General features: G+C 35.1%; 2 protein-coding genes across 2 annotated transcripts in view; one reads left to right on the top strand and one right to left on the bottom strand.

The window, feature by feature from the left end:
- The window catches only part of LOC101746355 (unconventional myosin-XV), a 139,262-nt gene that overhangs the window by 18,443 nt on the left and 101,849 nt on the right, over nucleotides 1-18,970 (bottom strand). Inside the window, exon 23 of the mRNA XM_038017028.2 lies at nucleotides 13,150-13,535. Within this exon, the coding sequence (XP_037872956.2) occupies nucleotides 13,150-13,535 (386 nt within the window). The remainder of the gene's footprint in view (nucleotides 1-13,149; nucleotides 13,536-18,970) is intronic.
- Nucleotides 1,887-4,742, top strand: LOC119629808 (uncharacterized). Its single transcript, XM_038017029.2, has 2 exons — nucleotides 1,887-2,645; nucleotides 4,304-4,742. The coding sequence occupies exons 1-2, from the start codon at nucleotides 2,254-2,256 to the stop codon at nucleotides 4,443-4,445; spliced, it is 534 nt and encodes a 177-aa protein (XP_037872957.1). The 5' UTR covers nucleotides 1,887-2,253; the 3' UTR covers nucleotides 4,446-4,742.

Genomic DNA, 18,970 nt, shown 5'->3' with positions numbered 1-18,970 from the left:
CAATACTGGTACAACTTCCGTATCCTCAACGCTTTATCTACGTTTTACTCTCTCATTTTTAACTCGATAATTTCAATCACAGATACTGTTTACAAGTAGCCACGGGTGACCACCACCACACTGTCAGCGGCTGTTGAAAAGCATCGTGTAGCTTAAGAACGACCTCAAGTCTCAAGATGTAGGTACCTACGATAGGTGTCACGTTGCGTTGCGCCACAAGTGTCTATGGTAAACCGGTCAGCCCGTCTTAGCTAATTTAAAAACGTATCTGAGTTAATTAGAAATTTCCCAACACTGATTATGGCGACTAAGCAATGTTGTTATGATTTTTTCTATTCAAACTTAATATAAAGTTTAAAATTTCACGTATAATTTCCGTTGCATGTTCTGTTTAAAAAATGTTTGTTCAAAATAGTTCAGGAGAGTTCTAGAAGTTTCAGCGATAAATAGGTGATTAAATTCACGAAATATATAATGTCATATTTTATCACACGCACGATTTCAAATTTAACGAACTTGTTTTAATTACGCTTCACGGAACCGGAACTCGAAAAGAAGAAAACAATACAACAAAATATGTATTTGTATTTTGAAAAAACGCGGTCCGGAATTAAATTAACGTAAAAAAAAAACACACACACACACACACATATGAATAAAAAAACCGCAACGCTACTACTACATGTAGTGACCAAAGAAAATTAAAAATAAATTCCTCCACAAAACAAAAATAAAATGTCGCGTAAATACATCGCACTGATATTTATTGCTGATAACGCATCGAAAGTATCACAATCTAAAAATAAATCTCACAATGCCAGTTGGGTTCTCTCCTCATCCTCGTTGGAGAGGCTGTCGCCAGATATGTCCCCGTGGTCGATTACCGAAGCGATCGACATCGTGCGCCTCCCGACACCGAGTCACGACTGACTAGTGACCAGCGAAAGCGCGCGAATCGCGAACAGTACAGAACGGACGCTAAATAATTTGTGTATAATTTTAAGACTTGAAACATTTAGATTTTAAACATATTGTTTGTCGTATGTTAATGTTTTTGAATAATTAATATACATTAATATCGGAACTGTATTCGCGTTGAAACAGTATAACTTTCTATCAGTTTAAAGAGTTTGATTGTGTTCAAAGATGGTTCAAAGTCAATATTGAATAGTTAAGTTTTAATTTTAACAAAAAAAATATGTTAATTTTACCACAGCTAAATAGTATTTTAACGTGATTGTTTTAGGTTGGGATTCTTTCAACATATGAATGAGCAAAATGTTTTAATTTTCAAGTGTTGTAGTTATTATTGTTATGTTCTATATTAGTGGACTGACCGAATTAGCTCTATAATGGGAGGTCCCTAAAATAAGTATAGGATGGTATCGAGCGGGTAGAGATATCGTGAGGCTCATAAAATTTGCCCCCGCAATCTATGTATATATTAATACGTGAAGCAAAAACTTTGTATCCCTTTTTAGGAAAATTGCGCGGAAAGGGGCGTATGAAATTTCCTACACTTACAGAGAATATAGAGAAGAAGTGCAGAATGTTATCTTTTTTTAATTATTCATAAAAAATATTATTAAAACAATAAACAAAAAAAACATTATACACACCACCGTGTATTTGACACTATTCATATTATGAATAAACTCTATAGGTATTTATTGTCAAACTTTTGTTATTGTTTAAAGTCTAAAGTCTAAGTTTAAAGTCTTAAGTTTAAAGTGGTCAAATTGAGAATAGATTAATATTTGTTATCGAGCAACACTTCCGGCCTCACATAATAAATTATTTACGAACTTAGGAAATATATAGAACTTATTATTCTTATAATATAATTAGTAATTTCATAATCAAGTAAATAGTTCATTCATGGCGCAATAAGTCTTAATGTTATTTGTTACATAATTCGATATTATTAAATAATAATTGTACGTAAATAATCAGCAGAATAATTAAGATGAACAATGTTTAATATTACCTACTCAGTTTGTATTAAAATAGGTCAAGATGATTGTATAAATACCGACGGTTAGCATATCTCTGTGGCATTCGTATTCTACCCACCGTAACGTGTACTAAAGAGAATATATTATTTCGTGTGGAAGTAAATTGTCTCAATTGTCGCCGCCACCCTGAGGATCCGTTTATACTTCAGAAGTGGGATTATGCCAGGCCCATGCATTGACGGATTTGAGACCGCTGAGAAACACAGGCGATATAAAATGCGACGTGTCACCCAAACCGATGCGGAGGTTATTCCAACGTTCCGGCCGGATGAAAAATCTAGCAACGTCAAGGGATGGCTGCACAAGATCGACCAGTTGGATCACGTATATGGATGGGACAACAAAGACTGCCAGTTCATCATGCAGATATGTCTTCGTGGGTCGGCTAGGGATTGTGCGATACACCACCGCAACTATACTACACATCCGCGAATGGCTACCACATGGAGAAGAGAAGGTGCTGTTACTCCAGTTGCAAGAGGGACCGACTTTCAACCAAAGAAATGTTACGCCTGCCGAAGAGAAGGTCATGAAACAAAGAACTGCAAAGAGCCGCGCTGCGAGGTGTGCCATCGCCCGGGACACACGTCGGTCAGCTGATGGTATGCGGCCAGCTCTTCACACCCAAAAGTGAGTAATATCTTATTTACAACATACAGCGTATGCATAGATTTGCAAAAAAAAATTGTGTTAATTAATGGCTCTAGTCTCATTGCATACATAGACATGGGCAGCAAATTAAATATTCTGTGTGGCATATGCTGATAAGTTAAAAAATTAAAGATTGTCTTCCGTGGTTACAATGAGAGGTTTTGGAGGCTCATACTCGTCGACCTCTTTAGGAACATCCCCGTGAATGTTCATATAGACAACATTATTGTGGCTTTGTTGAAATAACGAATTACGACATCGCTGATATAGATTTAATAATCGGAGAATCAATGATTAATATCAATATCACAAAATTCTGTTAAATTCGTGGGTAGTAGTGAAACTTTTAATAGTACTCTTAGTGAAATAAAATTACAGACAGACTTGTCCGATGTATTTAGGACACAGCTGTATAATATCACAGTAAAGTGCTGCTTTGGTACAAGTTTACCTCAATATTAACACTAATGAAACATTTCTTATGAATTCTCTATATTTTGAGCTGGGCTGTATGTCCTATGTACTTTTGGGTGGACTTGTAAGGTCGAAAGATTGCTTTTTAAAAATAATTAATATCTGAGACAAAATCATTGAATGGAAACATAATTGATTAATAAGCACGCGTGGAAATTATTACTAATAAAAATGAGTCTACAAAGTAATATGAACGTTATGATACTTGACCAATCTACTGACTCAGAATTGCAAGTAACTGATAAAACAAAATCAAACTATTTCAGGATAGAGGCTGCATCAGTTAACAATAAAAGCTGTGTGATGTACAAAAAATAAAAGCTGTGTGATGTACAAAAAAAATAAAAGCTGTGTTATATACAACAAATAAAAGCTGTGTTATATACAACAAATAAAAGCTGTGTTATATACAACAAATAAAAGCTGTGTTATATACAACAAATAAAAGCTGTGTGATATACAACAAATAAAAGCTGTGTGATATACAACAAATAAAAGCTGTGTGATATACAACAAATAAAAGCTGTGTGATATACAACAAATAAAAGCTGTGTGATATACAACAAATAAAAGCTGTGTGATATACAACAAATAAAAGCTGTACAAATAAAATCTGTGTGATGTACAACAAATAAAAGCTGTACAAATAAAATCTGTGTGATGTACAACAAATAAAAGCTGTACAAATAAAATCTGTGTGATGTACAACAAATAAAAGCTGTACAAATAAAATCTGTGTGATGTACAACAAATAAAAGCTGTACAAATAAAATCTGTGTGATGTACAACAAATAACAGGTGTGTGATGTACAACAAATAAAAGGTGTGTGATGTACAACAAATAAAAGGTGTATGATGTACAACAAATAAAAGGTGTTGAATGTACAACAAATAAAAGGTGTATGATGTACAACAAATAAAAGGTGTATGATGTACAACAAATAAAAGGTGTATGATGTACAACAAATAAAAGGTGTATGATGTACAACAAATAAAAGGTGTATGATGTACAACAAATAAAAGGTGTGTGTGATCTTGATAAATAAAAGGTGTGTGTGATCTATGATAAATAAAAGGTGTGTGTGATCTATGATAAATAAAAGGTGTGTCGTATGAATTAGATAATACAAGATATAATTACTGCTCAAACATGTCAATTTCAGGTGCCATACACCAGCGACAAACCAGGCGCCAATAGCAGCGCTGATCGCCGTGGGACACGGCATATACAGGATGGCCGAATGTTATCGAGCAACACTTCCGGCCTCACATAATAAATTATTTACGAACTTAGGAAATATATAGAACTTATTATTCTTATAATATAATTAGTAATTTCATAATCAAGTAAATAGTTCATTCATGGCGCAATAAGTCTTAATGTTATTTGTTACATAATTCGATATTATTAAATAATAATTGTACGTAAATAATCAGCAGAATAATTAAGATGAACAATGTTTAATATTACCTACTCAGTTTGTATTAAAATAGGTCAAGATGATTGTATAAATACCGACGGTTAGCATATCTCTGTGGCATTCGTATTCTACCCACCGTAACGTGTACTAAAGAGAATATATTATTTCGTGTGGAAGTAAATTGTCTCAATTGTCGCCGCCACCCTGAGGATCCGTTTATATATTGTTTGTTTTTAATATTATTTTTCTATAGTGTAACCTTGGCGAAGTCTGTGATTATAGAAGTATAATAAATAGTCTTCGACAATAGAACCATAATAATGTTCAAACTTATAATTTCAATTAATTATATATTATAGTCGAATTTCGACTAGGTACTGCGGGACCATTAGTACTTATTAATAAATGACATTTAATAAACTACAACCACACTATCCACAGTGTAACGACTAAGCAGCGTATTAGATTACTTTTTTTTTTATGTTTGAGAGATTACTGGTGGCCCGGAGGCCTTTCCAGTTTTATCACGGCACGTGGGCGAGCAAAGGCTCAGCCAGGAGGCGTGGGATTTTCTAACAGCCTCCCGAGCGCCTCCGAAGGAGACCTAACAACTCAAGAGCAATTGCTTCGCGAATTAATCTACTACCGGATCGGAATCACGACCCGCTGAGAAGATCCGGCGGGAAACTCAGCGAGCTGATGTTTAGGTTAGGTTGCACGTCGAACTCTTTACGGAGTTCGATGAGTACGGTTACCGGGGTCCCTACTCCTAGTGTTAGAGCTAAAGGTGTCTAATACAAGGGTTATTGGATCTGATGGATCCTTAAGAACGTGTCTAGGGCGCCAACGGTGACTAGCTCCTGCGTGATCATGATTCGGGGAGGAGTCAGCGGCGGCAACGATAAGGCGATTATCATGACGCATAGCCTTATTGAAGTAACTACATTGGCAGGAGGCGACGACATATGGGATTTTCTATCGATTCAACTTGCTGTCGATTTTTAGAATATGCGCAGATATTTTAGATATTAGAAAAAAAAATTAATATCATAAAAAAATACATTAATATTACAGAAATTTATATGCAATACCAACTTTATTCGCCAATTTTATGAATTGTGTGATTATTTTTATAGTGACTCTTTATATGTTATTTAATTAGTACTTAAGACAAATAATACTAATACGAATTTAATACGAAAAAAGATTTTTGAATTCGTCGTGGCCTAACGGATAAGACGTCCGGTGCATTCGTGTTGAGCGATGCACCGGTGTTCGAATCCCGCAGGCGGGTACCAATTTTTCTAATGAAATACGTACTCAACAAATGTTCACGATTGATTTCCACGGTGAAGGAATAACATCTTGTAATAAAAATGAAACCCGCAAAATTATAATTTGCGTAATTACTGGTGGTAGGACCTCTTGTGAGTCCGCACGGGTGTGTGCCACCACCCTGCCTATTTCTGCTGTGAAGCGGTGATGCGTTTCGGTTTCAAGGGTGGGGCAGCCGTTGTAACTATAATTGAGACCTTGGAACTTATATCTCAAGGTGGGTGGCGCATTTGCGTTGTGGATGTCTATGGGCTCCAGTAACCACTTAACACCAGGTGGGCTGTGAGCTCGTCCACTCATCTAAGCAATAAAAAAAAAAAAAGATACAGCAAAAGGTGCCCTCTACCTTCGTCGGCATGACGAAGGTAGGGCGCATCTGATGGTAAGTGCTTAGCGTCGCCCATGGACGTCAGCCATGCCAAGGGCTGAGCCAAGCCGCTGCCTACCGTTACGTACTCTCCACAAGCCTCGTTTGAAGGAGGACGTGTTATAGCGCAAATGTGTTTGCATTGTTTGTAAAGTACGGTAAGACGGAAACAGAAATCCGTTCGTAATCATTACGTTTTTGCTGTGTAATCCGAAAGCGTTTTTGAAAGCACAAGGTTAGAGGCGCAATGATTAAGCTTACTTTTTTTAAACATTCTAAAATCAATCAAACATTCGCTCTTCGAGAATATTCTTTGAGTAATATCAAGGGCGACTAAAAATTATATCCTTAAAATTGTGACGCTATCTATGTATTAATATGTAAAGCAAAAACTTTGTACCCATTGACGGAGGACTATGAAATTTCCCACACTTATAGAGAATATAGAAAAGAAGTGCAGAATGCTAATAAATTTTTTTTAAATTATGCTTATACAATACATTAAATCAATAAAAAAAAACATTGCACACACTACCATGTATTTGACACACAAACAGACACATAATTATGTACTCTTTTCTTTATTGATAAAATCTGTTGATTGAGAATAGATTAATTGTTTTAATTTCATTTTTAGATTGTTTGTTTTAATGTTATTTGTCTATATCTATCTTGGAAAATTTTGTGACAATAGAACCATAATAAAGTCGAAACTTACAATTTTAATTAATTATAGTCGAATTTCGACTACTGGGAGACCACTAGTAAAGATTACTAAGAAAACTAATAAAACATTAACATTTCTGAGTTCCGTCTATTGTCGGATGTACCAATGAGCACGCAGTCCAGAGCTACCGATACGCAACTTCACAAGGCATAACGGAAATTTCGAGGCAATTATAAATTTCCAACATACTAGAGGTCCCGCAGTAGTCGAAATTCGACTAAAATTAATTGGAATTGTAAGTTTGTACACTATTATGATTGTATTTTATACTTCTATAATCACAAATTTCGCCAAGACAACACTATAAAAATATTAATAAAGACAAACAATATTTAATCTACTCTCAATTTGACAACAGACTTCAAGAACAAAAGTTTGACAATAAATAGTATGCATGCGTGTGTGCGTCAAATACATGGTATGTAGTGTGTGTAACGTTTTCTTTATTGATTTAATGTATCTTTTATGCATTATTTAAAAAAATATTAGCATTGTGCACTTCTTCTCTATATTCTCTATAAGTGTGGAAAATTTCATACTCCTCCGTCCGCGCAATTTTCGTAGAAAGGGATACAAAGTTTTTGCTTCACGTATTAATATATAGATATACGTAATTTAAACTATAATACTTTTACGTATTAATTTCGCGTTTTTTTTTTCATTATATCGAGAGGTGAAAGGCTATTTGGTTTAAACGACTTTCCGCTTAATACGCGACATTTATCTTTGTAATTAAAGGTGCGTTTTATTTGATATTAGTTATCAACAGTTCGATGTTTTTAATTGAACTTCAATTAAGTTTACTCCATTCAAAGAGCTGAACAATTTTTTTTTGTTACGTTTATTCTTTCCAGATTTTCAACTTTAAATGTCTCCTCTCCTGTAAAGTTGCAAAATTGTCGTTTAAGTCTTTCTCCCCTTGATATAATTTCCGACATTTTGAATACTTTACGATTTTCGTGATCACGGACGACATCACGACATCTACATTAAATTATACGCTTCTTTATACTTAAAAATAATGCTTGGACAACGCTTGTTTAAATGCTTCGACCCCTTTAACGGGGCTCTTTATAGTACAATTTTACAAAGGAAGAAATTAAAATAATTCACCACACATACACGTTTAAACACAACACTAGTTTTTAAATTTAACGTCAATGCAAATAACCTTTGCGCGCTTATTTATCACTACTCTGTGGCACTATTTGTTGTTAATTATTTTGACAGTTAAAATATAATAATAAATAAGGGATTTTATGACCTGGTAACTAAGACCTTTAGGTCATTTCTTATTTTAATTTATATTCTTATTTTTATGAAAAATGATAAAATGGAGTGAAATGAAATGAAATGAAGATGATTAATTTGAGACATTAATCAACTGGGATGAAATTAAAATTAAATGAAATGAGATGAGATGATATGGGATGAAATACAATCTCAGTAAAATAGTGGTCATTTACTGAGACTTTTTCAGTGGACTTTTTGGAAGATTCCGAGAAGTTACGTCCAGCGGCTTCGTTTCATTTTCCGATATTTGTGCACTTTCACAGATATTAAACAGTTAATAAACCACCGTTATTACACATTTAAACCTGAAGAAACACTAAATAGACAAAATAAAACAAATCACACAACATCACTCCTCACGTTCCCGCCTTAAAAAGTCTTAAAATATGTATGTACTAACATTCTGTTCTTGAGGCGTGCTGCGGCTGCACACGGCATGGTGGAAGACTACGAGACTTAATGTGGATACGGACAGAACGTTCTGCACCAATGGCCGATGAGAACAGACTAGGGCTACCCCACTTGTCGCTATTTTTTTAACGGCTCATTGTTTTCGGTGAAACACCCGAAATTACCTAATGATACGAATATCTGTTGCGACAATCTCATTGTTCGTTTAGATCGTGTGTGTGTGTGATGGCCCGGCTCAGTTTCGGCGGTTACTAAAATTTATTTTGTTATGCTTATATAATTTTAATTACTGTTAGTTGAGGAATTACGGTTGACCGCCATCCAAGGGGTAATGAGGGAACGATTGCAGATTTTTTTTTTACCAAATATTAATGTTGATTACACATCGCACCTTTAAAATTGAATTGACTTAATCCGAAATTCTTGTTTTTTGGTAAACGCCAAAAATGCATTTGAAGAATTGTAATTTGTACAGATTCGATTTTAATACTTTAAGCCTTAAAGCGCACACCTTCAAGTTTAAAGTATGCGCTTAATTTCAACGAGACGGTAAGTACACATTGCCCTTTTCTGGGCTAAAATTTAAATTTAATTTTGAATTTTAAAAACTTAATTTTATAAATTTCTAGAATACACGTCTGTAAGTCGTTCAATGTATAGTAACTCATTTTCTTAAAATTTCTAGTTAAGCCACTTTAATCCTAAAGGTGCGACATTAACGTTGTAATATATGCTACGTATTAATTACAATTAGTTTTATTAATCGTTGCGTAATTTTTAAAGAGTTCAAAAATCATATTTTAGCTTTTTTTCCCTACCAACTCTAATAGCCTTGCGAGACACCGCACGCAATGTATTGCAATTAAAATTTATCTACAGGGTGGATGCAAATTGTCGCGTTCATTAATTGATACGCACTTATCCATATGTACATATTATGTATATCTCAAACGAGGATTGTTTTTATTACCTAAATAATCAAAGGATCGTTCAGTTTAACTGGTAGTAAGCAATAAAGAAAAAAAAAAAGTTTAATTGTGTTAACATTTCATACTACCCTCTCTTTATTTTAGTTGTCTATTTAATTTTAACTATAATATAATTTTTTTAAAGAGATTTTATGACCTGGTAACTGAGACCTTTAAGTCATGTCTTATTTTAATTTATATTATTCATATTTTTATGAAAAATGATATTATGGAGTAAAATGAAATGAAGATGATTAATTTTAGACACTAATCAACTGGGATGAAATTAAATGAAATGAATTGAGATGATATAGGATAAAAAATAATCTCAGTAAAATGGTGGTCATTTACTAAGATTTTTTCAGTAGACTTTTTGGAGGTTCCCGAGAAGTTACGTCCAGCGACTTTGTTTCATTTTCCCACATTTGTGCACTTTCACAGATATTAAACAGTTAATAAACTACCATTATTACACATTTAAACCCGAAGAAACACTAAATAGACAAAATAAAACAAATCACACAACTTCACTCCTCGCGTTCCCGCCAAAAAGTCCACTATAATATAACAGTCTTATAATAATATCACCCTTCAAAAATACGAAAGTAATAACATACATGGGCAACCCTGAAGCTCAGTATGTTGAAACAGAAGTGTATCATTTCTTGGAAGACTCAGGATTCATGCATTCAATGTTAAACAGTAACCCACGGTTTTCAACTAGCATTGTTTGAGTACATTTCAAATTGCACATATAATTACGTTTTATTAATGTGTATTACCGTTAACTTTAATCTGTTATAATTGATGGTTTTTTTTTAAATGTCATATAAAAATATATGGGGGATTTAGTGGATATTTAGTGTAACAACAAAAAAATTTTTTTTTTTTTCAAAAAAAAAAACTACTCGTAACATCGTCATGTCAATTTTATTGTCGTTTATATATTTTCTATGTTAAATCAAAATTAGTGTGTCAGTGTGGATTGGCCAAGAAGTACCGATCTTCCCACTTATAAACATGTATTTATGCACGTATTTTCAGTGATCCTTAGCCTGAACATTTTAGTTCTAGAAATAATCCGTTTTACTGTTGAGTGTGGTGGCGGTCAGAAATAATACCCCACCACCCCATCTCTTCCCACAAGCGTTCTAAAAGAAAACTAAGATAATTGTTGGAGAGTGGGCAGAAGCGTGCTTCAAGTCTTATACCAGTGTACTGCGATCTGTCCATTTCTGTCGCGAAGCAGTTATCAGTTCCGATTTGAAGGGTGGTGCAGCCGTTATACTACAGAGCTTAGACCTCAACCTCATTCCGCCTCGACGCGGGGGCGGTATTCACAGTGTGAGATGTCAAAGAGCTTCAGTGAGCTGCGAGAGCGACCACTCATCTAAACAAAACATAAAAACAAACAAACAAACAATCAAACAATCAAACACAAAACTCTCTTTGATGCTGTGCTCCAAACGGAGTTTAAGCAGAGTTTTTTTATTTTTTTTATTGCTTAGATGGGTGGACGAGCCACCTGGTGTTAAGTGGTTACTGGAGCCCATAGACATCTACAACGTGAATGCGCCACCCACCTTGACATATAAGTTCTAAGGTCTCAAGTATAGTTACAACGGCTGCCCCACCGAAACGCATTATTTCACGGCCGAAATAGACGGGGTGGTGGTAGCTACTCGCGCAGACTCACAAGTAGTCCTACCATCAGTAAGACATAATAAATGTTCAGACGCAATAAATGGCATGATATATTTTTTTCTTAACCAACGCATTATTTCACGGCCGAAATAGACGGGGTGGTGGTAGCTACTCGCGCAGACTCACAAGTAGTCCTACCATCAGTAAGACATAATAAATGTTCAGACGCAATAAATGGCATGATATATTTTTTTCTTAACCAAGCAGGCAGGCACCAATGTTTTTAATGAAATACGTACTTAACAAATTTTCACGAACGACTTCTAAGTTTTCTTCAACGTGCATAAAAATCAAACTTGCAAAAATAGTAATATGCGTAATGGCTCCGATGACCACTTGATACCAGGTAGGCGTGAGCTCGTATATCCATCTCAGCAATAATATATAAAAATACCTGTATAGCCCTGGCAAAACTCTTCTTCAAAGCAATTTTATAAATATGACAAAAACGCTTTATATGATATCCAAAATGTTTTAAGCTTGTGCAAAAAATATATGGAGCGAATATGTAAAGCATTTTAAATAATCACTTAGAACGTTCATCATCAGATTTAAAAAAAAAAAGTAAGATTTTTAAAACCATAACGTCCGAAGCTGTTGTTCATTATCTATTATTAAGGAGGATTTTGTCGGCTAACCCCTAGCCCGAGGTTCTTTTGGTTCGTACCTAATATGGTATATTTATAGATAACGCCATCTATACTTCACAGACCGAAATAACTTTACAGATCATTAAAATAACAGACGTTTGTGCGTTTTAAATATTACGTTTGAAACTTGAAGTTCTTTTTTTTCCCCTACCTATGCTGACAGTCTTGAGAGGCTATTTTAGCTTCTCCTTGACGTGTAGGTGAGCTCAGGGGCTCAAACCGGGGTGTTGCTAACACTGGCCCTAGCAAGAGCAGTGCTTCGCAGAATTTACCACCGGATTGGAAACGCGACCCACTGATCAGCGAGAAACTCAGTGGGCTGTGTCTATGGGTTAATTTACTCGTCGAGCCCTTCGTCGCAAGCGATGGGTTCGACGAGGGCGCTTGAAGTTCAGTGATCACATGACACACGCACACAGCGCCCAGTCAAATGATGTTCCGATAAATATCTGCCAACGCCAAACATAAGAACGTATTAAAACCATTTGAACTGGTAAAGATCGCGTTTTTGTGTTCATTTAGAAATAATAATATCTTATCGTTATTATAATAATCAATAATATTATACTATAATATGACATTACTCAACGTTTTTCGGCCAGTTAAAAAAATTAGCACAAAATGAAATACAAGTCAGTAATAAATTAGCAATTACAATTTACACTTTGCTGATAATTTATCGATCGAACATCAATTTAGATTTAGTGCTAACGAAACGCAGGTAATTAAGCACGCCGATATCTATACTAATAGGTATTTGGCAACTGAACGTGTTGAATACACTTTTACGTAATCCTTTGATTTTCATGAACTTAATTAAATTTTATTGAACGAACAATATGATTGCTTTTTCGTCGTCTTCGTATTGTTTACGAGTAATCATTATACATACAGTGTAAATATGGATACATTATGAAACACAAATTAAGTAAATAGTAAAATTATACGAACGTATCTGAATAATTAAATTAAATTCTTTACTGGTTTTTCTGTGATATTGGTTACGTTCTTGGTCAAAAGATGGCGTTGGCCTATTGAATTTTCAACGAAGAAGTTATTAATTAAATTTTGAATGGTGTATTTTTGTTCTAACTAATAACAGATAAATTCTGGTAAAAATAAACGTTACTTACTCTGGACTCTGCCTGAAGTGATCGACAGCAAACTGAAGTAGTGGGTGCCTCCCATCGTGCTGAGGCGTCGACTGTTCTCGTCTGTCCTCCCTCACGCCTCTCTCTCTGTCACGTTCCCTCTCCATATCTCCGCTTCTGATTCTCTCTCGCGGCGGAGGAGACGTAGTTTGCGCCCTCCTCTCAATATGTTCCCTGTCAATTTCATCTCTCGATTCACGCATTTCTCGAATCTCCCTCAGCTCCCTAGACTCTCGAGTTTCACGCGAGTCCCGGATCTCTCGCGAGTCACGCGAGTCCCGTGAGTCCCGCGAATCTCTAGTCTCCCTGCTCTCGCGTTCGGGCACTCGTTCTTTCGTGATACCATTTGTGATCGGTTTCTGTTGGGTCTGTAAACAAGAATGGAGATTGTTAAGAATTTTAAAATTGTGTTCTTCTCGCTTTAGATTAACAAATAACGTGTTACATTCTGCATATTAGAACAAAAGAATGCGTCATGTCAGATATATTTAAGTCGTCGTGGCCTAAAGGATAAGACGTTCGGTACATTCGTATCAAGCGATGCAACGATGTTCGAATCCCGCAGGCGGGTACCAATCTACGCAATAAAAAGATAAATTTAAAAAAATACGTAATATAGATCTAGGGTTGTGTTATAGTACAGTTATGAATTTTAACCACGTCATAGAACATTTTCGGTCACGGATGCGTGACTTCGACATAATGTAAGTACATGACAATAAATCGTTCATGAGGCGTTTCCGGCATGTTTTTGTCGATAGCTTCATTTACTCGTCATTTTAAATAGAATTCCTATTTCTAGTTTTAGGGGTGGATTAGGCTGAGATCCCACGCCACTTGGTAACATGACCGCGAAATATTCCCGCCTTTTGGTCTAAATGGCGGCATAGATTTAAATTCAGTGCATCTGATACTTCAAGTATAAAGCAAAAGCATTAAAATACGACGAAAAAGAATGTACATAATACGTACTGTGCAAAAAAATATTTAATTAAAAATGGTTACTTTTTTTCTGGCCGTTGCCGTATGCCGTAGGAACAGCGCCCCTAGCGGCAAACGTTCCAACTTCATTAATTGAGTTAACTTTTACGCTATCGAAAACGTTAAAAAACTCTCACTAAGCACACTGGTTAACGATACTTGTAGTCCGCCTGCTTTTAAATGATTTTGGTGGATGTTACTACCTGCTTTGAGACACGCGATCGAAGTCTCAATTTGACCGTATAGCGACTGTCCCACCATTCAAGCCTCAATGCGTGCTTCGTGGTAGTAACGACCAGGATGTACCTAACTGCCTGTGCGGACTAGAAACCTCAAGATACAATGTGGCGTAAGATTTTGTTTTTTAGGAGTTCCAGTAACCACATCGGACCCTCAGCTTGTTTGCTTAATTAAACTAAAGTGCCAGCAGGTTGAGATATGTAAATAATTAAAATAGATTAAAAAAAAATTGAAATCGTAGAATTGTTTTTTTTTTAAATCGCGTTACCTTATTTTTCCGTTTCAAAGTCTTCCTACTCAACGTCCTGATCACACCGTAAAAGCTTTCCATTGCTTAACGTCACACACAATTACCGACACACAATATCGATTTTAAAAATATTCGATTTTTCATTCGTTTCGATTTTATTTTTCGTTAATTTTTAATACGTTATTCGATACGATTTTCTATTTTCCGCACAGTGCAATTTCCTCACTGCGTTCGCGGTGTGCAAGTGAGGTATGCGCCGGTCGGGCCGCGCTTCGTCACGCCACCCTCATTAATATTGATGCAATCTGGTGTTCGCTCCGATTAATCGTTCGTTTCTTTCGTAATTCGAATTCTTTTTTAACTTTTTAAAATGATCTTCCTCGTTACTATTGTTACATTTTTCGCGGTGACGTGTTCAATTTTCAAGGTCTGATTGGTGCACGTACCTACAGATTCTTTTTTTTTTTAAAATAGAGATTGTATGTAACGGATTTTAATTATCGATTTAATTATTTTTTTATTTTTTCCTAATTGTAACCTCACGTCGTATGACGAATTTGAAAGTGAAGCAAAGTGTAAACAGGCCTGATGAAATGTAATCGATTGAATAAAAAAAAATCATATCGATTCATTTACTCTCGCCTATATTCATTGAATTACAAACAATTGTAATATATATCCTGGATAGTATATATCATTTGATAGAAGTTTGTATATTTAATCGTGAAATTATTTCTTTCAAAGCAATAGCTATATCAGGTTTTGAATTTGCTCGGATGTCATAGAGTTGGTGATAATTACGTTAAAGATTCCGTTACATGGATGGTTAGATAGATAAATACAGGTCACGCCAATAAAAACGTGTTAAAAAGCATTGACAACAACATCGTGTTTCCCTATCGCAAAAACTTGAGAAGACACTGTATTATTCTCGGTCAAGTTCGCGAAAGTTTGCTAGTTTTACAAGTTTGTAACGTATGAAGATGTCAATTAAGTACAAATTATAATAAAGAGTTTATTATGCATAAAGACCTTTACAAATCGATGCGGATAGAAAATATGAAAATTCAGTTACTAGTTTGTGAAAAACCATACAAGGAGATAATTGTCGGTACCTTTCAAAATAAAACATATTGTTTTTTTTTTATAATAAGTATACAATATAATAACTGAATAACTCATTATGAGGAATATTAAAATTATAAGATTTGTCATCTATCAGTTGGGCTAAATATAATATAATATAGTATGGATGAATCGAATGAGGTACAAACAAAATTAAATTAAATGTAAATTTAATCAAAAACTTCTTTTGTAAGTGAAACCGCGGAACAAGCATCAATTAATACAATTTAAAGAATTTTAATTCAAATTTTGTGAAACGCTCTCAGTTTTGAATTTAATGTCAAAAGTATCATTTACATTTGAATATTTAAAATAAAAACCTTTAAATTATTCGATTACAGGCACAAAAAAGATAGTTCTTATTAACAACAAAGTGACGATTTTGAATAACCAATATTGACATTATGTGCCACTTGAACTTCGTTGACCTTTGAACGCGACACGGTTTTATTAGAAGGGACTGAAAACCTATAGAGCACTACACAAACACGGCAAGTTTACATTGGCCGTATTATGTTTCAGTTATCTGTGCTAGTTTTGGTCGCTTTCATAAGCTGTGTTTGCCTCGTGGTGTACTTTTTGCTAAAGTTAAAGTGCGTGGGACTTGCTATATTATTTATTATATCGAGGGGTGAAACGTTATTTGGTTTAAGCGTCATTTCATTTAATCCGCGACATTTATCTTTGTAATTAAAGGTCCGTTTTATTTGGTATTAGCGACCCGCCCTCGCTTCGCTTCGTAAACTGTAATTTATTATTGATTTCTCCACTATTTAATCGATGTTACTATACATATAAACCTTCCTCTTCAATCACTCTATCTATTAAAAAAAACCGCATCAAAATCCGTTGCGTAGTTTTAAAGATTTAAGTAGATTTACATAGGGACAGAGAAAGCGACTTTGTTTTATACTATGTAGTGATTAGTATCAATGATTCGATGTTTCTAATTGAGCTTCAATTAAGTTTACCCCATTCAAGTAACTGAAGAAGTTTTCTGTTATATTTTTTCTAAATTTTAAACTGTTAATGTTTTGTGTAAAGTTGCAAAAATGTCGATTAAAATCTATATGCCAGACTGTAGGTATATTCAATCAAATATGTAGAGTTCCGTAGCGTTTTCCATATCTGAAGTCAATATTTCCGATACGTCACTACTGTGATTTTGTGCCATCCATGATGTTGTATCGTCTTTGTTAAGTTATTTAATGAGGTTAATGTCCGAGGAATTGGTGGACAGCCTCTTCCGTCTTTATGATTAGAACTCGGCGGGACGTATTATGTTCAACTCAGGCGCATAAAGCCCGTATCAACGTAAGTGGTTTTCTCATACCCCTACCGCAGAAATCCACTCAACACTGACACATCATTTTTAACACTTTATTTAAGTTATTACCTTAACATGTAAACTAAAATATGAACAGCTGTGTCGCCAGATTTCCGGTTTAGGTTTAAGTATCATTTTCGATACGAACGCGCAAGTTTCATACGACATATTCTAAATATCAGCCGCTAATTTAAATTATCAGACAGAAATAAGAATGAATATTGTTATTCTAATTCTGAAGTGCATATAAGGAATGCTTTGTCCATAGTAAATATTTTTGTAATTTTTATATATTTTTTTTATTTATTGCTTAGATGCGTGAACGAACTCACAGCCCACCTGGTGTTAAGTGGTTACTGGAGCCCATAGACACCTATAACGTAAATGCCGCCACTCACCTTGAGATATAAGTTCTAAGGTCTCAGTATAGTTACAACGGCTGCCCCACCCTTCAAACCGAAACGCATTACTGCTTCACGCCAGAAATAGGCAGGGCGGTGGTATCTACCCGTGCGGACTCACAAGAGGTCCTACCATCAGTAAAGCGAGCAATTTTGCGCATTAGTATTCGTATAAATATGTTAATCGTTTAAATTCAAATCAACTCAAATGTAAATAATTGCCGTGCGTAAGGGACTGCTCCTTAGGGAGCGGAAAACGCGGGAAAAAAATTTTTTGTCCGTTCAAACCTTCATGTTTTTCCAAAAGAGTGTAAAGAACAAATTATTAAGTTTCCGATGGGGATTTCTTTAATTTGCGAACATACGGGTGGTAGGTCGTCTTGAGAGTCCCTACAGGTAGGTGCCATCACCCTGCCTATTTATGCCGTGAAGCAGTAAAGCATTTTGAATTGAAGGATGGGGTAGCCACAGTACTGTGAAACTGAGAATTAGAACACATGTATGCTGTTGATGTCTATGGACTCCGGTAACCCATCTACTTCTGGTGGCCGTGAGAGACAAAAAGAGGGAAAAAAAATAAAGAGACAAATCTGCGTTTTAAACGTTCGTCGCCTTACTCGGATGATCTCGTAATACGACGTCGTTATAAGCGATATCGTAAATCGGACTTTCCATTGACTAGTTTTGTAATTACCGAGTCATTTTCCTACGTGAAGCGTCGGATGCAAATACGATGCACTCACCTCGTAATGTAGAAAGTTCTAGTAATATGTAAAATTTATTGCGTGTTTGTAAGTGTTGTCTGTATGAAAGCGTGAGGATGTGTGTTACAAAATATAATATAAGAAATACTATTCGCAAATAGGTATCACACATACACACTTAATATATATGCAATGGGCCGTGAACTCTTTCTCTTAATCCATCAAAAAGGAAAAAAATACTCCATCATGATTTTTTTAATTTTGTTTCGCTATTTGGGTCCATGTCAAAATATTTTCTGAATACCATCAGTAAAAGTCCTTTGATTATGTACACAAAATAGAAGCATGTATAAGAATTTAAAAGACAATGTAGCTGTGTTTATAATTTCACAACATTGTAATATATAGTTACATACTAGCGATCAGCCCTTGCTACGCTTCGGAATCATTAAATTTTATTATTGATAGCTGAGTCCCGCGATGTTACCCGCGGTTATTGTTGTACCACGGGTGACGTCACGGGGAGAAGGTAGTCTAAAAAATTAGCCTAAGTTACTCTTTATATCATCAGCTACCTATCAGTGAAAGTCTCGTCAAAATCAGTCCAGCCGTTCCAGAGATTAGCCGGAACAAACAGATATACAGACGACAGACAGACAGACAAAAATTGTAAAAAATGTTATTTTGATGTATGTACCGTTTACCGTATATATGCTCACATGCAAGTAGTAAAAAGCGGTTATTTCAATATTACAAACAGACACTCCAATTTTAT

Source organism: Bombyx mori, chromosome 17, assembly GCF_030269925.1.
Source record: "Bombyx mori chromosome 17, ASM3026992v2".
NCBI lineage: Eukaryota > Metazoa > Arthropoda > Insecta > Lepidoptera > Bombycidae > Bombyx > Bombyx mori.
This window is presented reverse-complemented; position numbering and strand designations above follow the sequence as displayed.